Here is a 20,097-nt window from a genome sequence, read left to right on the forward strand (position 1 = left end):
AAAGCATACTGTATACTGAAAACATTTGGGTTTCAGATCAAAAGATGAATGAGACAAAAGGTTCAGCATTCCAGTTTGGTTTGCTTTTCTCTCATAGAAAGCTCTCTCTGGTCTTCATATTTGCTTAACAGCAAATGCAGTTTTTACAGGTGAAACCCAAAGCCAAAAACAAAAACGGTATGTGCATCGGTTTGGCGAGGGACCCCCGAAAATGACTGCGGTCAAGCCAGCTTCCACTTGTAAAGTAGCAGTCAAGCCAGCCGCCCCTAATTTTGTTCATACTAGGCATTACGGTAATAAGTCGCCAACTCGCGGCGAATGCCACCTTCAAAATAAAAGCCTCCCAATAATACGGACGTATCTCAGATTTTTTTAACAGATTTTTTCAGTCAGGGGTAATGACAGCAAAATATGCAGTTTTCAGAGACTTTTATTTTGAAATACAGTATCAGCTCATCAAACCTCTTTTAGTGGAGTCCTTGGTGGTCTGTCACACAGATCTGGACTTGTCTTGCGATACCAATGGGATTATGTTGGGGTGGCTTTGGCTCAGTAGGTTGGAATCCCTGCTACGACTGTCCGCATGTCGAAGTGTCCTTGGGCAAGACACTGAACCCTAATTTGCTCCCAGTGGGCATGGCAGCGCCTTGCATGGCAGCAGTCGCCCATTGATTTATGAATGTGTGTGTGAATGTGAGGCTTTGTAAAGCGCTTTGGGCACTGCGATGATGTAGATAAAGCGCTATATAAGTGCAGTCCATTTACCATTTATTTTTCCCAAGATATCAAATAAACACAATTTGTTAATCTATCTCAAGATTCAAATTAACTTTGCTGGTTGCATTCCTTAACCGAAGAGCACTGACGTCCGTATTAATGGGAAGCTTTTATTTTGAAGGTGGCTTTCGCCTCGAGTTGGCAACCTATTACCGTAATGCCAAGCATGAACAAAATTAGGGGCGGCTGGCTTGACTGCTGTCGAAATGGCACCTACGAAGACATAAGCTTACGAAGCAGTTTAAACTGCAAGCTATCAGTTACGCGGAGGAACATGGGAATCGAGCAGCCGCGAGAGAATTCAAGATCAACGAATCCATGGTTCGCAAGTGGAGGAAGCAGGTAAACGAGCTTCGCCAAGTCAAGAAGACGAAGCTGAGTTTCCGCGGAAACAAGGCGAGGTGGCCCGAGTTGGAAGACCAACTCGAGCAATGGATTAATGAGCAAAGAACAGCCGGGAGAAGCGTCTCTACAGTGAATGGACTGTGGATGCCTGGGCTAACGTGTCTGCTTGCACTGTTGTTCGAGCTTTTGTAAAAGCCGGCATCATTTCTGAGGAGCCGCACGGCAACGAGACTGACTCTGACAATGACGAGAGGGAACCTGCCGTGTTTGATTGAGACCTTGCCCAGCTGTTCATTTTAGACACAGAAGAGGAGGACTTTGATGGATTTGTGGATGAGGAATGATCAAAAAATAACGTGAGTACATTGTTAAATACTTCAATAAAGTACAACCGAACTCAGTTTTGCTCCCACTGCCTTTTTAAAAACATTGTTTAAGTGTGCATCCATGCTACCGTATGTTTTAAGCTAGCGTATGTTTTGCCATGCCTGCGCCCAATAATACGATGCGCCTTATGTATGTGTTAAATACAGAAATAGATCCCGTAACTGAGACTGCACCTTTTAATGCGGTGCGCCTTATGGTCGTGAAAATACGGTAGGTTGAAAAGGATTTGCAAATCATTATATTCTCTTTTATTTACATGTTACACAACATCCAAACTTCAATGGAATTGGGGCTTGTATTTGAGTGCATTAGTTTAAGCAACACACATTGTTGTGAACACTAAATTTGTACCTTAAATGTAGCTATAGCACCCCCCCCTCCAAATGTAATCTGATGTGGGATGCAATCGTTGCATTCTGAAGAGCAATGCAGGCATGCAATTGTTTCCCATGTCCTCCTTAATAGTTATTTCACAAGTAGATAATTATCCAACACACTGAGCTGCTCCATGTGTGTTGTTTGAAGGTTCATAATTACCATACTGTGACTTTGGTGCCAGTTCCCATTAGCATGTCTGGCTTTAGATTTGGTCTCACATTAGAAAGCATGTCCAACCAGGTCCTCTGTTCACTTATTAATATTACAGTTCATTCACTGATTATCAATAAACTAGTATTGCAGGACCCTGTGTAATGCCTACTAAACACACATACATTGCGATTGACGATGCTAAAAAAATATGTTGTGTAGTCCTATCTCACAATATTTATTTTGTCCACTGCTGTTGATTTAATTGATAAACCTATTTTATTGGCTGTAATGTTTGCAGTGGCTTGTTTCAGCTTTGCAATAACTTGCTTTTCACTCATACATAACTCAGAGATTATCATGTTGGTTACACCTCTAACAGATGGACATGTAGTTTTAACATCAAAACCGAAATCTGAAATTCAGCGCTCATTGTTTGAATAATAAATGTAAAAGAAACCACCTGGGAAACTAAATATACCCATCAGTGTATTAAGTTGTGTATCCGATCAAGATGGAAGTAATTTAAATGAAAGCTGAAATCTTGATCTCTTGACCCAAATGTTTTTATTCTGCAGCAAAAATAAAGGCTATCGCATCACTCTTCAAATACTTGGAGGAAAGTGTATGTTACTGTTATTTGCACACTAAATGATTATCACAAAAGGCTCCAAAAAAGGAAACACACAAGTCCTTAAGTGCACACAGGTATGTCAAAAGACTAATTTATGAACTTGAAACAGTGCCTCTGGCCTGATACAGATCATTAAAGAATATATCAGTAATTGACAGTAAAACATCTTGGTTAAACCCACCATTATATTTTGGCCAAAAGCACTTAGTCAAGAGTCCCTGTCATTGTGTTTCCACAAGCCAATTTGAATTTTATGCACTGTGATAGGCCTATACGAACTGACAGTACTCACGCTGAAGTGATGGCACGGTAGCGCTCCTGGCCAGCTGTATCCCAGATCTGGGCCTTCACCGTTTTGCCATCCACCTGAATGCTGCGTGTGGCGAATTCAACTCCTATGGTGCTCTTACTCTCCAGGTTGAACTCATTGCGAGTGAAACGTGATAGAAGGTTACTCTTTCCCACACCTGAGTCACCTATAAGGACCACTACAATTCAGAAAATATGGGTTAATTATCCCTCCACAGATCTGTTGTATTAATAAAAGCATACTCAAGACTTGTTTGCTTGTATACTATCACCTAATTTAAGAGGACTAAAAAAAGATTCAGCCGAATATATGAAGGCTCGGTTTTGATTGACAAAGAAGGACACTATGGTTGAAGTATGCAGTGGCATAAAACCGCATTACCAGATCATAATGGGAGTTTCCACTGTACCCCTCTCTTAAATCTTAAATTTACTAAAATAGTACTAATGCTAATAACTTGAAATTATAGAAATAAAATGATAACATTTGCCCATGGGAGTAAATTAAGTTTTCTTAATTTGATATCTGAATGAAATTATAGCTAAATACCTATCTGGCAATATTATTAAAATGGAGCTTTCTTCAGAATTGGATACAGAGATACTAAATTTCATTAGATTGTGGACGTGTCCCTGTGAGGCCAATGAGTGTATTTTTAATTGAAAATAAAATGGATGCATTGGAATTGAAACACCAACCACCCCACGCGTCATATAAATAACAAGACTTGCTAGAAAGAGCTTTAGGTTTTAAGTTGTATAAATGTCACGAATATAAATTTTAATTTTAGTTAACAGAGATGGTTTTCCAAGAAAGGCACATAAGAAATGGACAAACGTAATGTTTCCTCCTCCTATGAATACACAAAAACCGAAACATATATAACCTGAATATAGAATAGTCAATTAGGTAAATTCACATGACGGCTAATTACTCGTTTCCCTTTGTATTTTGATGACCTACTTGAAATTAAACTAAATGGCATACCAAACTATCCAGGGTTTTTAGGTTGAAACCTCGGTACGATAAGTATATGATGCGTTTTATTTACATACTACCCTTCGATAATATTGGTACCGATTAATAAAGCGTACGGACTGTCTACTGTATCCCGTGAAGATAATGTGATAACGGTTAACGTTAGGCGTGTCCGCTAGTCTGCAACCAGCACTATCAAAAGGCCCGGCTATTTAAGCTCACAGGCGAAGTTACAAACTTTTATTTTAATATTACCTGTACTTAGTGGATAACGCTTTCATATCGTACGAATTAATTAAACTCGCTAACATTTTCCGAGAACACAATCAGAGCACAAAGGTAATGGTGGCTTTGCTTTAGCCTGCCAGCTAACAGAAGTAAGGGACAACATAACGACAAAACGTAATATTACCTTTGAACAAATAATCATATTCGTCATCTCTGGTGCCCATTGTCTTAAAGAGTAATGGTTAGTCCAAGTCTGAGCTCGTTTTAATGGCAAGAAACGATCTACTTTGTTTTACTCTCCCAAAAGGAAATCTGTTTAGAAGCCCTACTTCCGTAATTTCTTCTTCTACGAAGTTTGCATGGCCGCACACAAGAGAGCTGTCACGCCTGGCGGTCAACAGTAGGAACTGCACCACTTACCCAGCTGACTTCAGGCGACTGCAAGAGTGTTATTTCCATGTGCAGTAGATTCAGAAAATGTTATTCATCACCGTGGCGCAATTACTATGCATTGTTTGAAATGCAGTACTTGGACGGACGTCTGTACAATGAACATCGCATCTATGTTCGTGACTGGCATAAAAGTTGAATTGTTGAAAAACTAAAACCTTTGTTATATGGCTACGAATGAAAATCAAAACATTTTGTTGAAGATTGTTTTGTCACAATAAAATTGGCTGTTGACTTTTTTAAAGTAAACTCAGCTGTCATCCTTTCCTTCCATCCCAAACGAGTGATGTTTTGTGCTGATCAGCAAACGACATCTTCAAGGATTTGTATCCTTCAAAAACACTGGTCAACACCACATTTATTTTCAAAGATTTTTTTCGTTGATTTAGGACAATTTTGATGTGCTGAATCCAAATATGACATTGGTTTTGCTCAATCAGGTCAACAGTTTGAGCTATGGCCACATGTACAGGTACCTTCGCTTTAGAGGTTCAAATAAATGGAGGTTCATGCCTTGATGACAATGATGACATAACACTCAATCTACAGGTACTTACTTTTATCAATGTCTACTATTCAATTTCCAGTAAGCAAAGTTTGTAATATTTGATTAATGAGCTGTTAACAACTTGGCATTATAACCTGACCTGAACAAGAAAAACAGATGTCATTATTTGATTCAACGATGCAAAAATGTCCTAAAACAGTCACAAAAAAAAAAAACATGGACAATTTACATTTTTGTTAGTAACCCAGTGTAATTAAGAACTTCAACAAAAATTTACAGTGAACTTTAAGTTAAAAGTATAGTACAATATACTTATACAATTGCAATAATGTTATTTCAATCCATCAGATAACCTAGTTGTTTTTTAAATGCATTCAACTTTTATAAACATAACACATTAAAGATATACAGTAGCATGTATAGCATTGAACTTTCGTCTCTCTTTTATATAAAGCAGACATATGATGCCATTTTTTCCCAATTTAAAACTGTTCTCAGTGTCACGGTTGGTAACCAAATGGTCTTAGACTGGACCCAAAAGCAGACTGAAACAGTTGAAAGGGGATTTATTGAGGATAGCGCAGGGTCGAGACTTCCAAGCCATAAGCTGGGTCCGTAGGAGCAGGGAGCATGCAGGAGACTGGAGCGTGAGCAGGTGAGTGAGCTTGGCAGTGCGGCTTGGGCCGGGCGTCAGAGCAGGAGACACGGGAAGGCACTGGAGGAGGAGGAAAACAAAGAGTAAGTTCAATCTTTCTTACAAGCAGGAGGAGCAACAAGTCGGTCGGTGTACCGCGTAGGAGCGAGAATACTCTGGTGCTGGAACACTGGAACTGGCAGGCTTAAGTGCAGGCTGTGATGAGCGCTGATTGAAACAGGCGAGGAGGTGATTAATGCTGGAGAGAGAGAGAACAAAGAGGAACAAAGCGCCACCCATGCTCCACAGAGGGACTACAGGGCACAGATCATGACACTCAGATGTCTGAGTAACATGTTTGCTACATGTTTTTGTTCAAATACTTCAAGATCAGCATGGATCAGGAATTACAACACACTGAACCTCTTTTTTTATCTTCACTGAACTCAGCCTTTTTTAAGGGGGTGGTCCTGGTTTATGCAAATGAGCCACTGCTCACCCTACCTCTTCTGATGCTGGGCCAATGCAAAGTATGGCTTTCATTATTATGACAACTGGTGACAGAGCTAGGGAGTTGGGACTGGGCAAGCAGTCTCTTTTAGCCCACAGTCTAAAGATAAAATAAAGCAAATAAAGACAGAAAAAGAAACAATCAATGGATTGTCACTCATGGCAAAACTTTATCACTGAGCTGCTGATTTACAGTTAAAGAAGATACGCACATGTGGTGCATGCAGCAAACATAAATACTCTTCACTCCAGAGACTGAACTATTTGTATACAATCTATTAAAAGTAATTTTGTTTTGTCCTATTTAAATTTTGAAATACTTGTATAGAATGATAGAGACATACACCAAGTCTGCCATTATTGTTAATGTGGACATTTTAGGGTGAGAAAAACTTGTCTAGACATTTTGTCCAATTGCTACTAAATTTGAACCCCATATACGGTAACGGTACTTGCTACATTGCTAAAATGGAATTTGTATTTGAATGAGTTTTTGTCATTGCATATAGGCATAGCATTGTAACAAAATCTATCTTACTATAAAACTCCAATACTTCAATTCCACAATGTCAGAGCTTGACCTGAGCGCTTGTGTGCGATGAAGGTCACACCCTGAATAGATTCATGGCTCTACAGGCTGAAATGTATGGAAGCAATAATCCTGCTTCCGACACTCTGATTTCCTTCAACCTATGTACAGTACACTTGAATCAAGTCCTCCATCTGGTGCACCTCCCACGTTTTGCATGCCCCCAACAGACCTGTGGATGCAAGGGCTCTAAATTGTCCATAGGCGTGAATGTCAGTGTGAATAGTTATTTGTGTCCTGCGATTTGGCTGGTGACCAGACAAAGGGGTATCCTACCTCTCATCCAAGTTTGCTGGGATAGGCTCCAGTTTATCCGCGACCCTAATGTGGACAAGCAGTAATGTAAATGGATGGATGGATGGATGGATGATCATATGAAACTGTCTTGCTTCAAATGATGCTTGCTCTCCTAGTGAGTGACAGTGGAGAGGCAATGAACCCGTAGAATTTCAAATATATTTATTGAACTTAAAAGTTGGGCGGCACGGTGGATGACTGGTTAGCACATCTGCCTCACAGTTCTGAGAACCAGGCTTCAAATCCGGTCCCGCCTGTGTGGAGTTTGCATGTTCTCCCCGTGCCCGCGTGGGTTTTCTCCGGGTACTCCGGTTTCCTCCCACATCCCAAAAACATGCATGGTAGGTTGATTGAAGACTCTAAATTGTCCATAGGTGTGAATGTGAGTGTGACTGGTTGTTTGTTTATATGTGCCCTGCGATTGACTGACGACCAGTTCAGGGTGTACCCCGCCTCTCGCCCAAAGACAGCTGGGATAGGCTCCAGCATACCCACGACCCTAGTGACGACAAGCGGTGTAGAACATGGATAGATGGATGAAAGGTGCTTGTGAAGGATTGTTTATTTTTTTTAATTTGGTAGTAACTGGAAGCATATGGTAAGTTTGTGAGATCATTTGAGTGTGAATGTGAATGGCTATCTCTTTGTCAGTCCTGTGACTGACTGGTGATCAGTCCACCCCACCAGTCGCCTGAAGTCAGCTGGGTAAGTGGTACAGATGATGGATGGATGGATGGATGGATGGACATTGCTAGCGGTAATAGTTTTGTTCTGTTTTGCTATTGTTTAGTCTTAATCTGTATTTTTACTCCAGAGGTCCTTCATGCCACATCATTTCTTCATATAATCGGGGAGGAATTTCTTCCATTTCATATTCTGAAAACAAAACAGAACAGAAAATTCTAATATTTAATGCTGTCTTTTACATCAACATTTGTGCTTTTCATGCCTGACTTACATTTTTGCCCCATGTAGATTTGGGCATCTTGGTTTTCATGTCATCTAGCGACTCATAAGTGTTTCCCTGGTTATCAGTGGTCTTGCTGTGGACCTGCTCGTAGGTGGTGTCAGGGAAAGTGACAATTGCTGGCTTCTGCTGAATCTCAGCATACATGGTGGCTCTCCGAGGAGCTGAACTCCATTCAGGCCTTTCAGAGGTCTGGTACAGCGGGTTGGACCTAGACAATTCCAGATAATCCCTCTGCTCCTCTGACCACAGGTTGCTCAGCCTCAAAGACTCTGTGGGGTCATGATGCGAATATGTGTGGCACGTGACCCTCTTGGCAGGAGCGTGGGATTGAGATGCTGAGTTAGTGAATGGCTGACTGTTAAACTGGTTTGAGTAAGTCTCCTCTTGTCGATCTGGTTTGCTTTTGTGTAGCATTGGTACAGATTTGCTTCTGCCATCCACAGGTGTCTGTTGGGAGTGAGCCACATCGCCACCAGGATGACTTGTGTCAGTGTTAAAATGTGAAGTCCTACTGGTTTTTAAAGTTATGTTTTCTCCAAGTCTTTCTGCTTTGTTTGTGCTCTTCTGGGCAAATGGAACACGCCTTTTTGGAACAGCAGGAGTCTGCAACAAATCATGTCAAATTCATTGCAAAATCATTGTCCAATGTAACATATATACCTGCAAAATTTGTGAAGTCTCCATGTTATCATAAATCAATAAAAAAAAAATACTGTTCTTTTGAAAGAAATGAAGATGCACGTCACACAGATGGCAATGCAATAAATCCATCTGACGTTGAGGACTGTAGGTAGCCCAAAGTAATAATTACAAGTTTCGGTTTAGGTTACAAGAAGTTTCAAGAAGAAAGAATATATTGTATGTAGACCCATGTAAATTGTATGTATTAAGAGTAGCAGAACTTGTAGTGGTTTAAAACCAGTGTTGCCACAGTTACCTTAAAAAAGTAACTTAGTTACCGGTACTTTACTGATTACTTGGGCTTAAAAGTAACTTAATTATTTTACTGATTACTTGATTTGAAAGTAAATAAGTCAGAAAAAAATAACTTTTTAGTTATTTTCAGCAGCTGCCAAGTGGCAGGAATATCACTTATCCATAGTACGAAAAAAGCATTAGCTTAACCGAACCTATTACTTGGTAATGTATGCCAGACAAGTTACAGAATGTTGTCATCAACATGAACCAATAACTTAAATATGAGTGTAGTTGAAACCACATTAAATGAGCAACTTAGTGCAGACTTGAAATGCCAAATGCAGTACATACATAAACATGTAAACATGCACACCATTGTCAGTACACTTCTCTAAAGATAGATAGATAGATAGATAGATAGATAGATAGATAGATAGATAGATAGATAGATAGATAGATAGATAGATAGATAGATAGATAGATAGATAGATAGATAGATAGATAGATAGATAGATAGATAGATAGATAGATAGATAGATAGATAGATAGATAGATAGATAGATAGATAGATGCCGATTGTGGTCCATGAAGGCAACAACTGTGTGTGTGTGTGTGAATGCGTGTGTGCATGCGTGCGTTTGTGTGTGCGTGTATTTTGGGTGCACACACACACCATTTCTCCCACCATTGTAATTTTGATGCGAAGTGCGAAAAAAACGTGACAAGATTACGCAACTCTTTAACTAGCAAAGCTGTGGATGATTGAGGAGGGGAGAAGCACTTAGCTACGTGATGTCAGCCGTGCAGCGCGTTAAACCAGCTCACAGTCCGGACAACAGGCGAAGTTGAAAGTTCTCAGTTTTTTATTGTAAATAGTATTTAAACTAAGCTTATTGTAAGTGCTTCAGTGAGTCTGTCCTTATTGTATGATAATTTAGTACTGCATACTTCGGTATGAATAATTAACCCCTAATTTCATGGGTGTGTGTTCTGGTTGTTGTCTTCCCTCTGTCTCGTACACACCTGCTCCTGAGAGCATCTTCCCCACCTGTGCCTCGTTTACCCTATTTACCCCTTGCATTTAACCTTGTGTCTCATTCATTCTGGTCGGCAGTTCGTTGTACCTTGTTGTCACATTCCAGCATTCCTTGTTTCCACGTCAGCGACTCATAGTAAGACTAGACCTTGTTTCGATTATTGACCTTGCCTCTTTGCCTCACGTTTTTTGGATACTGTTGCCTTTTCGGATTGGCTGCCTGTGTACCGACCTCTGATCGTTTATTAAACCTCTGTTTTGTGAAACTGTCCATTTGTATTGGAGTCGTGCATTCTGGGTCCTGTTCTCTGTTCCGTTCATGACAGAACGAACTGGCCATAACATGGACCCAGCAGACTCAAGACCCGGTGCGCAAAGCCCTTCAAACGCAGGATCAACGCCTCTCGAAGCTGGTTTAGTAGCTTGCTGCCCTCCACCTTCATCTAAAGGGACTGTCAGAGCATCAGGACACTATGATGAGACAGGTGGCTTCACAGTTTGAAGTTCTAATGAATATGGTTCAGAAGAAGGAACCCACTGGCACAACACCCGATGCTGCCACTGTACCACCGTTTCCATGTGAAGCAGTCACCATGCAGCCACCTGCCACATCCGCTGCTGTCTGCCTACAGCTCTCTCGACCGGAGAGGTTCTCTGGAGATTCTGGGAATATTAAGCCGTTCATCACTAAGTGCAAACTCCACTATGAGCTGCAGGCAGCTGCCTTCCCCACCGAGTGGGAAAAGATTGCTTTTGTCATTTCCCACCTGACTGGTCGTGCGGAGGCGTGGGCTACTGGTGAATGGAGCCTCAATTCTGCCGCGTGTCATTCTTGGGCTTCTTTTGTAAAGACTCTGGAGCAAGTTTTTCAGTATTCCACACCAGATCGTGAGGCAGCTCGCTCCCTTGTCACCTTACAACAAGGCAAGCACAGGGTGTCAGATTACGCGATTGAGTTTCGCATTCTAGCAGCTGAGAGTCAGTGGAACAACAGGGCACTACTCGATGCATTTTTTCAAGACTATCCCCCGCCGTCAAGGATCGTTTGGTCCCGCTAGACCTGCCGACTGACTTGGACACTCTCATCGCTCTCACTGTAAAAATCGACAAAAGGCTTTTGGATCGCGAGCTGGATGGAGATCGGCAGAGGGCTGCGTCACCGCGCACTTGGAGGACGAGCCTCGGTGACCAGCCAAACCAAGGCAGATCCCCTGTTGCCGGTCTCAATCCACTGGCTAGTGTCACCACGGATGAACCCTTGCTACTGGGGAGGTTCCATCTCTTCCCTGAGGAACGTCAACACCGGCTCAGGGAAGGGCGGTGCTTCTACTGCCAGCCGTTGGGTCATTCCGTGAACAACTGTCACGTCAAGGTTGCCGGTACCGGTAACAAGGGTACGGGAGTCTAAATTTCATTAAGGAAGACCCTACCCGGGTTCTTCCTAAAGTGACACTATGCTCTCCCGATCAAGAGACTCTGGTTCTGACGCAAATTTACTCAACTCCCTCCTCGTTGGACGTATGCACCTTAGAACCTTTCAAGTAAGACGCCACCGCAACACCTATGCTGCAGATGGCAATTTTACGGCCAAGATCACTCACCGCACCCAAACACTCACATTGACATTTCCTGATTCTCACTCGGAACGCATTAGTTTTCATGCTTTTGACGCCATGAATCATGACCTTATTTTAGGGAACCCATGGTTTAAATTACATAACCCCCACATTGACTGGTCCTCTGGGCATGTTATGTCATCGAGCAGCAATTGCACCCAGAACTGTTTCAAGCCTCCATGTAATGTTCAGGGTTATGTTTCAAATGAAATTCCAAAGACCCCATCAGGGGATCCTGACTTATCTCAAGTGCCCACCTGTTACCATGACATTAAATACGTTTTTTCCACATCCAAAGCCAAATCCCTTCCACCCCACAGACCTTATGACTGTGCTGTTGACTTGCTGCCTGGAATCACACCTCCACGGGGGAGGTTGTTCTCTTTTTCAGAGCCGGAACACAAGGCTATGAAGGAGTATGTGGAAGAATCACTGACAGCCGGGATTATTCGCCCATCTTCATCCCATGCGGGAGCAGGATTTTTCTTTGTGGACAAAAAGGACAAGACCCTGCGACCCTGTATCGATTACCGAGATAACTGTGAAAAACAGGTGCCCTCATCCTCTCATCTCCACTGCCTTTGAGTTCCTGGAGGGAGCCAAGGTTTTCACCAAACTAGACTTAAGAAATGCGTATCATCTAGTCAGGATAAGGGAGGGGGATGAATGGAAAACAGCATTCAACACACCAACGGGACAATATGAGTATTTGGTAATGCCTTTTGGACTCACTAACGCTCCTGCTGTTTTCCAAAACCTTGTCAATGATGTCCTGCGTGACATGTTGAATGTGTATGTTTTTGTCTATTTGGACGATATTTATATATTCTCCCCGGAGGAGGAGACTCACATCATTCATGTCCTCTCTGTATTGCAGCGGTTACTGCAGAATGAACTTTATGTCAAGGCTGAGAAATGTGAGTTCCACAAGGCGTCCGTTTCTTTTCTGGGTTGCGTGCTGGCTCAAGGTGAAGTCAAAATGGACCCTTGCAAAGTCGATGCCGTGATTAATTGGCCTACTCCCACGTCACGCAAAGATGTACAAAGGTTCTTAGGGTTCACAAACTTCTACAGAAAATTCATTAGAAATTTCAGTTCAATAGCCTTGCCTTTGCATGATCTTACCTCGCCACACAGACCCTTTGTGTGGAACCCGGTTTGTCAGTCAGCTTTACAGAAACTAAAATCGAGCTTTACCTCCACTCCCGTCCTCATTTTGCCAGATCCCAAACAGCAGTTCATTGTAGAAGTTTATACGTCTGATGCCGGTATAGGAGCAGTGCTCTCCCAGAAATGTCTCAATGATGGTAAATTACATCCTTGTGCTTATCCCTCTAAAAAACTGACTCCAGCCGAGAGAAATTATGACATAGGTGACCGTGAACTGCTGGCGGTCAAGGTGGCTTTGGTGGAGTGGAGGCACTGACTAGAGGGGACACAGACTCCGTTTTTAGTATGGACAGATCACAAGAACCTTGAGTATCTTAAATCTGCTCAAAGATTAAATGCTAGTCAGGCTAGATGGGCTCTATTCTTTCCGAGATTTGATTTAATGTTATCCTACAGACTTGGTTCTAAAAATGGTAAGCCAGATGCTTTGTCACGTATTTTCTGCGAAGAGAATTCTTTGTCCGACCCGAAAACTATTTTGCCCAAGTCATGTTTTATTTCTGCTTTTGTTTGGGACGTTGAAACTGTGGTGAAAGAGGCTCTGAATAATACTCTTAGCCCTGAAGATTGCCCTGAAAACAGGCTTTATGTGGTTCGGACCTTAAGGGGAAGAGTCATCCACTGGGCTCACACTAACCGGACTGTATGTCACCTAGGCATGGACAAGACGCAATCCATGGTCGAACAACGCTTTTGGTGGCCCAATGTTAGAAGGGACGTTATCAATTACGTCAATGCTTGCCAGGTATGTGCTGCTAACAAGCCCGCTCATAAGCGTCCTTCTGGGGAGTTACAACCCCTGCCAATACCACAATGTCCTTGGTCAGACATCACTGTAGACTTTGTGACGGGATTCCTCTAAAGGAAATACCACCATTCTCACAGTTGTTGACAGGTTCTCTAAGATGGCACACTTCATTGCACTTCCGAAATTCCCCTCAGCTAAAGACACTGCTGAGTTGATGATAAACCAGGTGTTCGGGTTTCATGGTTTCCTCAAGAATGTGGTATCTGATAGGGGCCCCCAATTCATTTCACGATTTTCGAAGGAGTATTGCAGTCTAAGAAGTGCTACCGTCAGTCTGTCATCTGGGTTTCATCCTGAAACCAACGGACAAATCGAGAGGCTGAACCAGGACCTGGAGAATGGGCTCCAATGTCTCGCTTCACAGGAGCCACAATCCTGGTCTCAGAAACTGGTTTGGGTCGAGTTCTCTCACAATTCTCTCCCCTCTGCATCCACTGGTCTATCACCTTTTCACATTGTGCATGGTTACCAACCAACCATGCACTATTACCTGCCATAGCCCCAGAGTCCACGGTTCCAGCTGCATTGACCTTGGTGAGACGCTGCAGAAGGACCTGGGAGCGAGCCCGCCAGATGCTGCCACGTCAAGGACGGTCCTACAAAACCGCAGCTGACCGTAGGAGGACATCGGGCCCGAACTACAAAGTGGGTCAGCGAGTTTGGCTCTCCACCAAACATATTCCCCTCCGCGTGGAGTATGTAGCTCACTCCCAGGTTCGTTGGCCCCTTCCCCATCATAAAGGTCATCAACCCTGTCACCGTGAAGCTTAGGCTCCCAAGGTCGATGCGGGTCCACCCGCCATTTCACGTCAGCCTGCTCAAGCCCGCCCAGGAGTCCCTTCTGGTCCCGCCTTCCAGGCCCCCTCCTCCCCCCCGTTTCGTGGATGGGGTCCCTGTCTTGACGGTGAGGCGGCTGTTGTCGTCTCGTCGGAGGGGGTTTCAATATCTGGTGGACTGGGAGGGCTACGGGCCTGAGGAACGTTCCTGGGTGCCGTCTGGGTTTATCGTGGATGACTCACTCATTCGGGACTTCCACGGCCGTTAAGAGAGGGGGGGGGGGGGGGGGGGGGTACTGTCATGGGTGTGTGTTCTGGTTGTTGTCTTTCCCCTGTCTCGTTCACACCTGCTACTGAGAGCATCTTCCCCACCTGTGCCTCGTTTACCCTAATTAGCCCTTGCATTTAACCTCGTGTCTCATTCTTTCTGGTCGGCAGTTCGTTGTACCTTGTTGTCACGTTCCAGCAATCCTTGTTTCCACGTCAGCGACTCATAGTAAGACTAGACCCTGTTCCGATTATTGACCTTGCCTCTTTGCCTCATATTTTTTGGATACTGTTGCCTTTTCGGATTGCCTGCCTGTGTACCGACCTCTGCTCGTTTATTAAACCTCTCTTTTGTGAAACTGTCCCTTTGTATTGGAGTCGTGCATTTTGGGTCCTGTCCTCTGTTCCGTTCATGACACCTAATGCATTGTGCTCTTAACACGCCAGTAAAACTGTATTCTTGTGTAAATAAAAAGTAAAAACAACCAAATACACTTTTTACGACGGAAAATAACAAAAATAGTGTGGCGAAAGTGCAATTGTGCATTTCTTTGCACTTTTATGGTACTGACCTAACTAACTAACCCTAACCACTGTGCACTGTAGAATAAACAATCACCTCCCAATCGCTTCGTTGTGTTTATCGAATAACTAGCGGTCTGGGTGACTGTGTAATACCACCACGTCCCACCACAACCAAGCCGGCGGCATTTTCGATTGAAGAAGTCGACCATGTGGCTCCGATCGCGTTCCCTAGCCACGATTGGTGGACGGGACCTCAACGAGCAGCTGCTGGGATCCCTGACGGATCCCGCAAGCCTCTGAGGGCCAGAGCTCTGCTCGCCACCAGGTTAACCGGCAGGGAAGTTATGAGCGCACCCCAAACGGGACAAAAACTTTCCTGTCCTATTTCTTTTTATTTTTGTGGATGTTTTTTCTTCAACCGAACCTCCTTCGTTTCCGCCTGAGGTCCGGACGAAGACCACCCCAAAGACCACCTGATCTGCGTTCTTGAGTCGACACTGCAATCCTTACTATGATGTACAACATCAGTGCGTAAGAATTGTGGGGAAATTACTAGCTTCATATGAAATCCCAACTTTGCCTTCTCTCGCTCTGACTCACTGCTTTAAACACTCACACGCTCATTTAGTTTAACCCAGCGACCACACACTCTTATCCATTTTCGTACGCCTTATTTTCTCTCTTTCGTTTACCCTTAGTGTTATTTTCTTGCTGTAGTTTGTAGTTGTGTGTTTCATTAAATATACCATAAAATTCCACTCGTCGTCGTATTCTATGTGTGTTCTGAATTTAAGTAACCTAGGACTCAAAATGTCGTAGAGTGTAGCGACCTTCAGATCATGAGACTGATTAAAAAAGGTTTGTCGTCATTTCGCAAGATAAACTTGAAAAATTTGACGTGGTGCCCTTTTCGAGACATTAGTTTGATTTTAAATTTTACGATAAGCCGGAAATAACGCAAACGCTTATTACTTAATCCTAAATTAATTACAATTCATATTTTATACATAATCGCTACACATTCATAAATACTTGACTCACCCACTACACAACTGGCAGAAAATTAATCTTCCACTTGCAATCAGAAGTTTGTTTGTGATTAGCATTATAGAGTCTACATGTAATAGCTCGGTTAAACAAATCTCGGCAGGAAATGATTGTCAGTTGTGCCTGTTTCTTACCTGTGAGAGGGACATGGAGTCTACAGACAGTGTTGCAGCCAGGTTTTTGTTTCTGGATTTAGGTGGCAGTGCAGGTGGCTGAACTGTGGTGCGCACATCACCAGTTTGTTCCAGAATCAAAGGATTGTTTCCAGCACTACTCTTAATATTCCGGTCGCACAGGCTCCGCAGAGCATGGACACTTACTCCTGTTTTCCCTTTGCTGTTGTAATTCACCACATCATACAGCTCACCTGTGTTTGGCTGGAAACAACAACCCCGTTACTGAATTTCCTCTTTACGGCTACTTTCAAACACATGTTCCATAAACTAAAGTCAGATTCAACAGTCAGTTTGAAATGTGAGTTTTTTTGTATACAAAAGTCAGTGTCGGTATTTTGCAGTTTCCAGAGTTGGCCATTTGGATTGCAAACATTTAACATTATCATGTCTTCTTAGTTGAAATGTGTCTCTCCTTTTAATTCATGCTTGCAATATAATCCTGCAGTGGTACAGTTCACAACCACAATTTATCAGGGGACAAAATAGTAATCATTCTAAGGCCTTGTAAACAAGCTTCAGTCTACTTGTAGCTACAGCAGTAATAGCTCACATGGCAGATGAGGGTTGAAGTTGCCCTCAAACACCTCACCTCATAACAGCTGGTTGTCAGGTACTCTCCAAAAGGCTGGATTGGGTTGACTTTGAAATGTTCTATCAGCTCAGTGATACAGCAGTAGGTGTGACAGTCACCTGATATGACGAAAAGTCCTTCTTGGTTTTGAGATATAACAAAATGCCGGCATCTGTCAAGGCCCCTGTAGAGGAAATGCACAATTGATTGTTTTTTTAAAAAAAAAAAAATTTAAAAAAAAAAGCTAGATTCATTAATAATATTCATCGTTTTCTCGATGAATGAACAAAGAAATCACATTAGAAAATATTTGTGAAAGTCTAAGTGGAAGCTTTTATAACTGCAAAAGTGGAACCAACTCCATATAAATTCCTATAGGCCTATAAAATCGATGGTTGTAGTGGTTTGTAGTGTTCTAATTGTATTGAGCTGTATATTACACTTCAGCTAAGCTCACTTAATTCTCTCTATATGTTTATGTGCATAATGGTACCTCCATCTTCTATTTCTTACTTGTAGGAAAGGATGTAGCCGATGGCTTTATCACTGAGGCGAATGAGAAAAGAGCCCAGAGCTTTATCTCTTAGGAGATCTTCTGCATGCCTGTGACAGGGAGGCAAACAACAAACACCACAAGCAACTGAGTTGGGTAATATTTCAATTGCGTTAATAATTTCACTGCAATACTGCGAAACTTACAGCTTCTCTTTAATTGCTCAGGTAGCTTTATGGGTGAGCGTTTAAGAGTTTATTTTTTTTCAATTCTGCTTTGTACTGTAAATGGAAAATTAAGATGTGTCAGGGTTTTGAATTTAACTCGACAATGGGCTACACTGAAAGGCTCGATTTATTAAGATTTTGAACATGCCCAAAATGCCCCAATGACAGTACCAAATAAATGCATTTTCTTTTTTCTTTTTTTCTTTTTTAATAGCATGATGCATTAAGGGAATAGACACGCTCAGGGGATACACCCTTTTGAATGTTTTCACACAAAATGAAGAGTTGATGGGTTACCCCGTGGTTCCTCTTGATAATCTGTAGACATGTCCACCATTAGTGTGTGAATGTGAGAATAATGTAATGTACTCAAGCCACCCAGCGTATATTCATTTTTACTGTACTGTATTTATTTATGTAGCAAAATATGCACAGTCATTGCACTAGGGCCTGAATTGATTCAAATACCATGCAGCAGGTCTGACACCATTACATCATAATTATAAGATTGTACAGTATTGGTTTTAATTTTAACATTGTAAAATTCCTTCACACAGCCAGATTTACAGTATATCGAACAATATGTCCAATATGGATTTGCTATGGGGGAAATTTGTTGATCTAGTGTCAGTAAACATGCCAATATTATGCAGCACAGGAACATAAAAGATGAAAACTCTCAAGTAAATACAAATAACTCATAGAACAGAATTACTGCATCTAAAAAAGGCGCATGTTATCAGTTGTGAGATACAGTTGTGATCTCATAAGCGAAGAGATTTGGGATATGTCATGATCACATACATATATACAGATGAAACTTTCTATTTTAGTAAAGTAGTATGTCTGCTTATCTACCAGAACAAATAAAGCCAAAAGAAATACACATTTTGTCCATCATGAAAGGGGGGAAATAGAACACTCTATCACTCTATTTCATGCTTTAAAAGGTAATCATTGTTTTTTTGTTTGTTTCTTACTCTCTTCGAGTTAAGCCTTGAAACCAGCTAGGAAAATATCCATTTTGCAGAATGCGCTGCGCCTGTGTCCCAATGAACCACCGGAGCACCAGCTCCTTCAGGCCCCCCTCAGATGATTCCAGATGCAGATCAACACATGGCTGTGTCTCCATCCCGTTTTTCATGAAAGCAACACACAGAGCTCTAATCCTGAATGAATGCCCCCTGTCTGGATCATCTCTCAAAAGGAAGGGCAGGTGCTCATTTGACTATAAAACACCTCTCTCTTGTGACCAATGATAATGTTTTGAGTTTATCATCACTTTATCACTCCGCTGACTTTCACTGGCTATCTGTGTTCCGTGTCTCTCATTCAATGCAATGTGACCAGCACGTACAGTACGTTACTAAATGAGGAAGGAGAAAGATAAAAGGAAAAGTGTGGCATGATGGGTTGACAGTACAAACAGACATGCAGGTAGGTATGGAGATACGGTAGCTAGTAAGTACAGGAACCCCAGAGCAACTCACAATAGGATGATAAACCCATGCAATAACATGAGTATACTGTATCATGATACAGCGGTAATTAAAACATATTCTAAGGTTATCATCACAATATCTACTGAGGAAGGCAAAAACAGAAACAAACTTAATCATTTAAACTGGAAACATGCAAATGAAGCAGCACGGTGGACGACTGGTTAGCACATCTGCCTCACAGTTCTGGGAACCGGGTTTCAATCCCCGGCCCCGCATGTGTGGAGTTTGCATTTTCTCCCCATGCCTGCGTGGGTTTTCTCCGGGTACTCCGGTTTCCGCCCACATCCCAAAAATATGCATGGTAGGTTAATTTAAAACTCTATATTGCCCGTAGGTGTGAATGTGAGTGACAATGTTTGTTTGTTTATATGTGCCCTGTGATTGGCTGGTGACCAGTTTAGGGTGTACTCCGTCTCTCGCCTGAAGATAGCTGGGAGAGGCTCCAGCACACCCGCGACCCTAGTGAGGAGAAGCTGTACAGAAAATGTATGAAGGAATCAACATGTACATTAACCAAAGTTTGATATATAATACAACTTAAATATACAGCAATAATGAAATCCCCAAATACAAATCGCAAAATATTAAATTCATAACCATCCATCCATCCATGCATTTGCAGCTTGTCCTCGTTAAGGAAGCAGGTGAGCTGAAGCCTATCCCAGCTGACTTTGGGCTAGAGGCGGAATACAACTGGACACAGATTGGTCACCAGTCAATCGCGGGGCAAATATAGCTGTTGGTGGAGTTTTTTCCATGTGGGGGGAAAAATATCAATGTATACAGTAGGTATGTAAAGTTTTCAAACCCCCTTAAATGT

At 42.4% G+C, this 20,097-nt stretch overlaps 2 protein-coding genes across 2 annotated transcripts in view; both read right to left on the reverse strand.

Moving 5' to 3' along the window:
- rab11a (RAB11a, member RAS oncogene family) overlaps positions 1–4,547 on the reverse strand; it is a 31,858-nt gene extending 27,311 nt beyond the window's left edge. Inside the window, exons 1-2 of the mRNA XM_061766243.1 lie at positions 4,372–4,547; positions 2,964–3,159 (exon numbers count right to left, since the gene is read on the reverse strand). Of these exons, the coding sequence (XP_061622227.1) occupies positions 2,964–3,159; positions 4,372–4,411 (236 nt within the window). The 5' untranslated portion in view covers positions 4,412–4,547. The remainder of the gene's footprint in view (positions 1–2,963; positions 3,160–4,371) is intronic.
- An 866-nt stretch (positions 4,548–5,413) lies between these two features.
- sh2d7 (SH2 domain containing 7) lies at positions 5,414–18,931 on the reverse strand. Its single transcript, XM_061749768.1, has 7 exons — positions 18,756–18,931; positions 17,569–17,658; positions 17,074–17,239; positions 16,443–16,685; positions 8,134–8,748; positions 5,936–8,051; positions 5,414–5,860 (listed from the first exon to the last, which is right to left on the reverse strand). Exons 1-6 carry the CDS (start codon positions 18,917–18,919, stop codon positions 8,007–8,009), a joined length of 1,323 nt encoding a protein of 440 aa, XP_061605752.1. The 5' UTR covers positions 18,920–18,931; the 3' UTR covers positions 5,414–5,860; positions 5,936–8,006.
- Between the last annotated feature and the right edge of the window lie 1,166 nt (positions 18,932–20,097).

The sequence above is a fragment of the Phyllopteryx taeniolatus genome, chromosome 2, assembly GCF_024500385.1.
Source record: "Phyllopteryx taeniolatus isolate TA_2022b chromosome 2, UOR_Ptae_1.2, whole genome shotgun sequence".
In the NCBI taxonomy this organism is placed as follows: Eukaryota; Metazoa; Chordata; class Actinopteri; order Syngnathiformes; family Syngnathidae; genus Phyllopteryx; species Phyllopteryx taeniolatus.